The sequence below is a fragment of the Zosterops lateralis genome (genome assembly GCF_965231275.1).
Source record: "Zosterops lateralis genome assembly, chromosome: 8".
Taxonomy (NCBI): domain Eukaryota; kingdom Metazoa; phylum Chordata; class Aves; order Passeriformes; family Zosteropidae; genus Zosterops; species Zosterops lateralis.
In genome coordinates, this window is record NC_139768.1 from 3,633,307 (window position 1) to 3,642,678 (window position 9,372).

Consider the following 9,372-nt stretch of genomic DNA (forward strand, 5'->3'; position numbering starts at 1 on the left):
CTTAATCCTTTATCTTAAACTGGGTAGTGGAGACTGAGCAGCTTTTGCAATGAGTTCTGAGTCACTTGGCCCTGTGGGAATCCCAGTGAGTGGGATGAGGTGCCCAAAATTAGTTGTATCTGAATCTCATGACAATACAGCCTAAAAAAATTTGCCTTGTTGTGGCTCTGCTGATTTTCCCTAAACCACATAGGCCCAGTAATTCTCCTGTTGGCTCTTGTGTGTTTTCTTCCACACACATCCCATGTGACAGGTGACCTTGGTCTTCTTGTGCTCCTACATGTTGGAGTCAGGAAAGGGATTGGGAATTGCTAAACAGGTGGCTTCTAGACACTGCTTTTGAGGTGCATGAAGGCTAAAGACCTGCTGACTCTGAAGTTTTCCAGTGGGGGGTGGCTCTGTGCCACCCCAGCAGCACTGCTCGTGTCTTCTTTCAGGGCACCTGTTGGGGGTCAGGGTGGCCAAAGCAACAGCAGAGTTTTGCATGGGGAGTTTTGGTGAGGGAAGCACTCAGAGAGGAATCAAAATACACACAACCTAGAGGTTCATGGGTAAAGGAGTACTGCAAGATCTTGTGGCTGCAAGATATGTGGCCAAGAACTCTAATTTTTGGTCTTGTAATAAATCAGCAGGCTAACAGCACTAGGAACCCATAGGCAGTAGTATTAACACAGTCAGTGATCAAAAAAACAGACAAAATGACCACTGCTTTCATTATACAGTTTCCTCTTTATTGTTGGGATTTGTTTAAAAGACAGATCAGACCAGAAAGAGTGAATTTTACTTTTTCATGCTGCATTATCTAAGTTTACTAGCTACAAGTGAAGACAGAAGTGATAGGGAAACATATTCCAGAGAGCAGCAAGGGAAAAGCAGACTAAAAAAGACTAAAACTGGCAGACAATAAGGTGGCTCTTGCTACACTTTTTGTCATTCCAAGTGCCATCAGTGTACATCTCCACACATTCCTCCTCCCCTCGGCCAGAAGGCTCATTTGAGTACCAGTTAGTATAGCTCAGCTTAGCACCCTTCAGGGGCTGGAATTTGCCTGGAATAAGAGATTGTTTTATCCCCAGGTAGGCGTAGGTGTTAAAATGTTTCACAAAGTACAGAATAGCATCATTCTCGCCAGCGTTCCTTGGAGTGGCAATAGAGCCTCCAGCCTCTTTGCATTTTTCCACTGTACCATCAAAATCAGCTGTTTTCCCATTGCTAGCAAACATTTTTCCTCCAGACTCTGTTATCATCTTGTTCAAGCGAAGGACTGCAAGAGGAGGGAAAAGCTGTTAAACACTTGTGCATTGTTCTGTGCTCACTTTGCTGTCAATTCTAACTCCTACTATTTTGCTCCATAACTTTTAGATTAAACCCAGAAAAAGGTGAAGGAAAGGAGAATTTGAAATCAAAGATTTCAAAGAAACTCAAAAATGAGGATGGGGGGAAATGGGAAGAAACACATACATGGACAGATGATGAAACAGGAGAATCACATAAGAAGTTTGGAGAAGGAGGAAAGGAAATGAGGAATTCTATATTCTATATTTTAAAAAAAGTATATGATTTTCTTTCCCTCTAAGACTCTGAGGTGGTTTGCAGCATAACAATGTTCTTGAGTGAGTGGGATCTTAGATTTGGTCTGGTCTTGATTGTCTCAGTATGTTTTTAGTGTTCTGTGTGTCTGTTGAGAGCACATGGTGTGCCATGGAGCAGCTCTGCATAGGCAGGGAATTTAATCTGGCACATTCCTGCCTTGCACTCATACTTCAGAGCTGTTACCCAGATGTCACCCACTAGTTATGAAATTTTAATTCCCACCTCCCCCATTTGAAAGTTTTCATTCAGTGATGTACGAGTGAAGAAGATATAAAAGGAATGCAATGAAACTGCAGAAAATTCTGCCTTTTTCCTAAGAAGCATTTTTTTTCCCACTTGGTCTACCCCCAGTAACCCAGTAGCAGCAGAAAGTAAAGGCAGATAAAATACCTCCTTCCAGTCTGGAAACGCGATATTGCAGTTGACGGACAACGTCCCCGCTTTCAGTAGCAGCCAGTGGTATGAGATCTGTGAACAAAACCAGCTATTATGCACTTGGTATTACAGTTTCAGTCTTGGCTTTCAAATACAACAGAGCTCATCATATGAAACTAATATGAACTTTTGAAATGTTTGTTTGACAAGGTTTAGTTTACTGCCGTGTTTTAAACGGGCGATACCTTCACACATTAATCTTTGTAAGGATAGGGGATAAGTTCCTGGAAGTCACTTGCAGAGCAGGGATGTTTATGGAAAACTGGAACTGGCAAACTGAGATAGTTTTCTCTCTAAGTGATTGAGCCAGTCCAGGCTAAACACTGACACTAGTGCAGCAGGTGGAGTTGATTTTTAACTCTAGGGACTGAATTCTCGAAGAATCCATCAGACTTTTCAAGCACTTGCTTACAGCTCCAACCTAGGACTCAGCAACAAGTTTCTTGTGCTACAGAAAATGCTAAACTTTTCTCTGTATTCACAGAGAAAATATCAGTGAACCACTGCATCATTAAACAGATTTTATCATCTTACTTCATGTAAGTAATTAGTAAAGTCCTGTTCATTTTATTTCAAGTAGATCACACATCAGATTATGGTAGATAGCACTGGGGTTACAAAGCATGGCACACAACAGATAAAAATGAAAACTTCATGTACCTGGTTCTTGTTGTTCATCACTGTCACCTCCAAAAAGAGGCTTGAACTTTGAAAGAAATCCTTGAGGTTTAACTTGACCAGAGAATGAGAGTAGGAAAAAAGCTACTGCTAAGATTTTGTGCAGATGTGGGGACAGCATCATTTAAAGCTAAAGGTAAACCAGACTGGTTTACTCTCCAGTGTAGAGTCCTGCATTAAAAAAACAAAACAAAACCAAGAGAATGTTTTAGAATTTTTCTGGGTGTGAAGTCTTATGTATATTACACTTTGCCTGCAGTGACACATCATTCAAAGTTATCTTATTTCAGACAATTAAAATATTTTTCCAAAAGACAATCTGCTAAGTCTACAGAGCAAAGCCACAAAGCATCCCTTCAAAGCTCTTTTCTGTACATCAGATACCATGATATGCCATTTTTCCCCATGCAAAAGGTTATAGTTTCATTTTACAGGAGAGCAATAGACACATGGCTGCTTTAGCAAGAGAATGTTTAAGACAAAGTGGGACATGCTGTCTTTTTCAACTGGTTTAAAGAGCAAAACAACTGCTAATACTTATTCTTCTATTGCAGCATCCATTTTTTAACACCTCTTCACCTCAGGTAACATAGTCTATAAAAAGAGGTGAAATTGTTAATAAAAATGTTGATAAACACACTAAAATTGGAAAGTTTTGTGATACAGTTTAACAGATTCAACATAGTTAAAGCAGCAATCTATCTAAGGATGTTCAACTTACCTTGCAGCTCCAGTGTGAAATAAGAAACACCCATTCATTGGTCCAATTTATAGGGCATGTAACTTGAGATCCATCTTCTCACCTACAGAAAGCACAAAGATTATGTCATATGATATGACTTAGCACATAAATGGAAATCTAATGAACTTTAACTTGAATCATAGGAGGATTGTTTTCTTCAAGAGGTAAACACACTTAAAACATGAGGAAAATATTTGAAGGAACTTTTTTCACTTGTAGGAACACACTCACATGTTTTAAAATGCTCACCCTGGAACAGAACAAATTTCTCAATTCGTGTTTGAAATACTTAATGTTTCCACAGAGTGGCTGTGCAAATATCACAGAACATAAGCCATTAACAACTTCACCTGAAATATACACCAGGAACACCAGCATCATTTTTGTGTCAGACTGAGGACTTACCAGTGATAATGACTGAAGCCTTGTAACTAAACAGAATCTGACAATTGTAGCAGCAAAGCCAAATGACAGTGGTGCATCTGCAGCACAAGTAGTAGAGACAGCTAGAGAGACGCACATGCTGAAATAACTCCAGGGAAAGTTTATATGTCAAAAAGAGCAGTTTAGTCCAGCAGAGCAATGACTTCTCAGTGAAGGAAAAAGCTGCTTTATGCCAGTCCTGTAGGTACAGAGGCCCAAGATGAGGAGTATCACTGAAATGGAGATGGCCTTGGCAGGCATTTTACAGCTGTTCTGGGCAGTGAAGACTTTGAGGAAAGGTGTTTGAGTCTGTGTTCCAGTTCAAACCAAGTCAGATGTGGCCACACCATGCTTGTGGTGTCAGGCCAGCATCCTGATGTTGCAGTAAAGCCAACAGCCAAGACAGCTGAGGAATGAAGTATTTTGAGACTAGATGGGGAATGTCAGCAGCATCCCTATGAGTCTAACATGCTACTGGGTCTAAGCAAGGCTTAATCACCTCTACAGGCACTGGGCACCTGTGCCCTGCCCTTCCATACTCACCTCAACTCTTTGTCCTTGGTGGTGTGCCCACCCATGCTGGATTAAATCCTGCTGCACTGTTTGTTGAGTGCCCCTGAGTGCACCAGTCCTGTGAAAAATAAATAGGCAGTACCCAGTTGTATGGCAGAAGAGGGCTGTTTTAAATTTGCATGAGCAACCTTTGTTTCAGGCTTCTTGTCCAGTTTCACGTTTCTAAGCTTTTGAGTGTTTGACTAATGCTTTCAACATTCTTCTGGCAGAGGTTTTTTTAATTGTTATTTTCGGGAAAAAATACCCCACCAAAATCAAACAGACAACAAGCCAGTACCTGGGTTCTGGATGGGCCCTAGAAAAGGTCACTGGCAGATCCTGGATTTTTGCATCCATGGTGAGAACAACTTAAACATTCAACTGCACCTGGAAGAAACCACAAGTTAGGCAAGTGTGAGAAGAGGAGGAGGTTTGGCCTGCAGTTGTGAGTTTCACAGGCTGACTCAGGGCCTGGGAAACCAGGAGAGGGACAAAAGGTTTCTTGTGATAGACTCCTGAGGAAAAACTGATGTAGATGTGATAAACTATAAACCTTTCTTGTCTTGATTTTCATCAGCATATAATGACAGGGTGCAAGTTAAATAGATATTTAAATACACCTTCATTTCTAATATGCTTGTTTACGGCTGCCCAATAGAATATTTTATATAACTACCCTAGCTTGTAAACTATTTTTTGATTTTTCCTTGACCTACATACCACAGAGGTCTAGCAAGATTCAAGGACACAGATCTGATAAAGAACAAATTATTTTTGAGTATTGAGGTAACTTTTCTTCAGTTCCCACATCAATCAGTAGGAGGTTTCATAGTTCCAGTGGCAGTGAAGCAAGTGATGGATATTCTGAGTGGATTGTGTTGTGCAGTGTTTGTAGGCAAAGGCAAAACCTGCTAAAGACAATGCTCTGAGAAATATAGACAGAGTTGAATGGCTGTGTGCTCCTTCCATAAGCCTGTTTGTTAGCTTTCCTTGGTGTACTTACTCTCCTGAAAGTCAGGGTTTTTTCTTCCATAGTGCTCTTCACAGATAGCCTTAAAATTTATTTTCTTGTTCTCTGTTTGCATTTTAATGACCCTCAACCCCACCAACATGTTCTGTTTAAGTGGATTTTGTTCTGTTCTGCTGTTGTTTCCACCTTGTCCTGTTTTCTGCATTTTCTTTTCTCTTCCAAATAATTATCAGACTGTCCCCAGCAACTCTGTTATACCCTGGGAATAGCAGGAAGAGCACAGAACATGGAAAGACACAAGGTTCCATTTCTCAGAGGGAGGACTAAGGTTATTTTTGCTGAGCACTAAGAAATTCAGCAAGATGTAGACACTTGGGACAGCAGATTTCAACAGGTATTTTTAAAAACTAAATAATGAGCAGCATTTTAAGGCAGAAAGTCTTCATTCTACCTGTGATCAGTGCACATGAATGCTACTGAGAGACTAGAGAATTAAGAGATGGATCCAAGAGGAGATCTCTGGATGTCTCTGATATGTCCCTTGGTGTAGTTCAGCTGAGAAAAAGCACAGAAGCTTTACAGCAAATAGAAAGCAAGACAATATCTCATCTGTTTAACAGTTAAACAGTTCCCACAGCCCCTTGAAGGGTTAAGGGACCCTTGCTCTGCAGTATGTTCAGCTCCAGAGCCACAAGGGCAGAGATGGGTAAAAACTTCATTCCCAGTTTCACTTGGCATCACACCCGGGTTATAACCCTTGAGGCCAATCCTGCCAAACCCTGGTTTCCTAACAGAAACTTGAAAAAAACAAACCCAAGTCCTCTTACCATTTTTTCAGGTGCTACTCTAATTTCCAAGAATCCTGCATCTATTGTGTTTTGAAATGTTTGTGTAACTGTTGGCTAACAGGATATCATAACGACTTCCAGTAATGAGATATCACTTGCAACCTGATACCCTTGAGGTACAGCTCACAATTTATACAAGATAAGAGTAGCCCAGCCTGTGTCACACCCTGCCAGTTAGCTTCACAAAAGGGTGAATTTGAGCTCAGTTTTTGTAAGGGCCATGGGGTTTTTTTAATCAAGTTTCAACAAAAAATCAGGGAGCCACAGAAAAAATGTGCGTTTGCTGGAACTGATGGTTGATTTCTTCATGTGTGGGATGGGCAGGGGCTGGTGTGAGGTTTTTGAGTGCTCAAAATTGATAAATAGCTGAAACAACTGATAAAATTACACCTTTATAAAAGAGGATGTCACTCTAGACCAGAGACAATTCTCTCTGAAATAAATATCCCTATTTTTTATGGCCAAAGTCTTACTTTTAGACACACTGCAATAACTATATTTAATTTCTCTTTTGTGAGACAGGATCCACCTGCCTCAAAAGGGTTGCATTTTTTGCCATCTTTTTCCTTGTTCCTGGGATCTTAATTCTTAAAAAAACACCTTCTATAGCATTTGGGGAGGAACTAATTTTCTGATTTAAAGATCTTATCTTTATGTTGCACTTCTGTAACAAATGATTATAAATGAAGAAAAGAAGATTAACATGGATTTTTCCTGGTCTGGTCATTATACATCAGGAATTATTGTTGCTCATTGCACTTTTAAGGCAAGATTTTTTATATTATTTATATTACCATATCTATATATTATATCTATATAATAGAAATATTATCTATATTATATCTAATATAAATATATAATATATAATATAAATATATAATATACTATATAAAATATTATTTATATTATATATAAATATTTATATTACTATAGCAGAACATAGAAAAAATTTATTTTGTTTCTTCATGTGCCATACCCCCCTGTCCAATAGAAAAAATAAATATATAAATGGAGAATTCAGATCTTTCACAAAAATTAGACTGAAATTGTGTTTCGAATATCATTCGAGGGTATGAATTGATAGTGTTATACATCAATGCACCTAAAAAAAAAGGCATCTAAAAATCAAAAATTAGTTTCTGGATACTTTTTCTCTGTAGAACTGCAAAGAACAATGAAGCAACATTACAGACCAAGTGTAAACCACAAAGGGAAAGTCTTGCCCAGGAGTTCCCTGACCAGATCTGAGGAGATTTTGTGTTTGATTTGGTTTTTTCCTTCTTTTTTCAACAATAATGGCTAAAACAGGAGAAATTGGACTTCTAGACCTAGCCTAGATACTTTGCTTATTGATGTAATATATACCAGCTTGTAAATAGAAAATAAAAATATTGGTTTTCTAAACTGGATGAAAAGCACCCTGGTGTCTTGAAGTCCAAATCTGTTTAGATATAGATGTTATGTTGTGTTAAAACATTTGTAAGGTTTTACACATTAAAGGTCTTAACAAGAGATCTCTACAGTCACTTTGCAAACCTTATTGTGGTAGAAATAAATTCTTCATTAAATAAAGGAATAGGATACCCCAAAACTATTTGGAGAAATATATAAATAAATGAGATCTTCAGTTCAGGGACTAAAAGATGATGTGTCGTTAGGGATGTTTTGGGGGGAGGCTTTGGTGATTTTTTGTGACATGTAAACACTTTGCTCTAACAAAGAATCTGCACAGTTAAGACTCAAAAATTGCTGATGAGGTTTGCTTACTGAAATACTAATATTTAAGAGGTAGTTTTAAGTGAACCTTCAATTCTTTCCAGCAGATTTAGTGTAGCTTGTCAGATCTAAACCCAGGAAAATTAAAGTGTATAAATTTAGCCTTTCTTTCTGAATGTAACCATAGATTTAAGAGTTGCTGTCATGGCTCTATTCCTTTCTCATTTGAAACTTTTGGCTAAAATTGTATCATAGTCATAGGTCTCCAAACAAGATGCTTTGCAAAGCAGGTTCATATTGTAATAAATTTAGCTGAGATTCCATTTTCTTCATGTGGGAAAAGCCAATTCTTTATTCATATCACTCATTTTATACACTTTTCACAGACCTCATGTGCAACACCTGTTGCCCAGTACTTTTCTTACTATTTCATTGTTTGTTCAGAAGATGATTTGTGTGTGAGATTCCTGTTGTTTACATCTTTCCTTTAGGGGTTCTCATGGAACAGAACTTATTCACACAGATGTACTTATTTTAACTATAACAATTATAACAATTTGCATCTTATTAAGGCTATTACCAGTTATCTGTTAAATAGGGGATGGGATATATAAAAAAGGGATTACAATTAACAAAACTTATTAAATCCAATTATGTTGCTGACACAGGGTGTCGCAGCACCAGGAAAATAAAAATAATGTCCAATGTCTCTAGGGGAAATTCAGATAATAAATGTTATATTGGCCTAATAGTTGTAACTGTTAGGGACAAGAAAGAACCACACACTCACTGGTCAGGTTGAAGTGAGGAAAGAAGGGGCAGTTTATTATGATTTGGGGTTTTTATAGGATTTGGAATTTGGTCAAGGATTGGTAGATGAGAGGAACAGCTCTCTGATCCCAGTGGTCCATTCAGATGTCCATCACAGAGAGGTATGAAAACAATCTACTTGTTTATGTTACACGTGTGAGAAACTCCAGTTCAAGAATGTGAACAATCAGAAGGTTAAAGAATCAGGGCGACAGCTGAGACTCAGAGAAAGTGTATCATTAAACAGAGCCCCGGCGCTGAGGGAAATCCCGGGCAATAAGGAGGGGCCGCCATTGGCGCCCTCAGCCGTGGGGAGGAGCCGGGAGCGGGGAATGCGCTCCGGCTCCTGCCGCCTGCAGAACTCGCGCGTTCCGCACGGAGCTGCGAACCGGCCGCGGCTCGGGGGCTTCTGCGGGATAAAACACCCGCTCGGGGCCACCGCGGCCCCCGCCCGGCACCACTGACACCGCGGTTTCCCGGTGTACATTTTTAACACCGGGGAGCGGGAGCGGCCAGCCCGCAGTGCCGCCCGGGGAGAGTGTTTCCAGCCGGAACCATTTCACAGAGCGCACGCACACAGGTTCCGGCTCCGGGCTGTTGGTGCC

General features: G+C 39.7%; 1 protein-coding gene across 2 annotated transcripts; it reads right to left on the minus strand.

The window, feature by feature from the left end:
- Positions 1-717: 717 nt before the first annotated feature.
- LOC310912438 (pulmonary surfactant-associated protein A-like) lies at positions 718-9,284 on the minus strand. Of its 2 annotated transcripts, XM_083867024.1 has the most exons (7): positions 9,193-9,284; positions 5,845-5,948; positions 4,415-4,502; positions 3,428-3,509; positions 2,689-2,877; positions 1,984-2,061; positions 718-1,264 (listed from the first exon to the last, which is right to left on the minus strand). In XM_083867024.1, the coding sequence occupies exons 5-7, from the start codon at positions 2,828-2,830 to the stop codon at positions 888-890; spliced, it is 597 nt and encodes a 198-aa protein (XP_083723150.1). In that variant the 5' UTR covers positions 2,831-2,877; positions 3,428-3,509; positions 4,415-4,502; positions 5,845-5,948; positions 9,193-9,284; the 3' UTR covers positions 718-887. The 2 variants fall into 2 exon arrangements, with proteins under 2 accessions (XP_083723150.1, XP_083723151.1); XM_083867025.1 differs by lacking the exon at positions 5,845-5,948 and having other exon boundaries at positions 9,193-9,275.
- Positions 9,285-9,372: the final 88 nt, after the last annotated feature.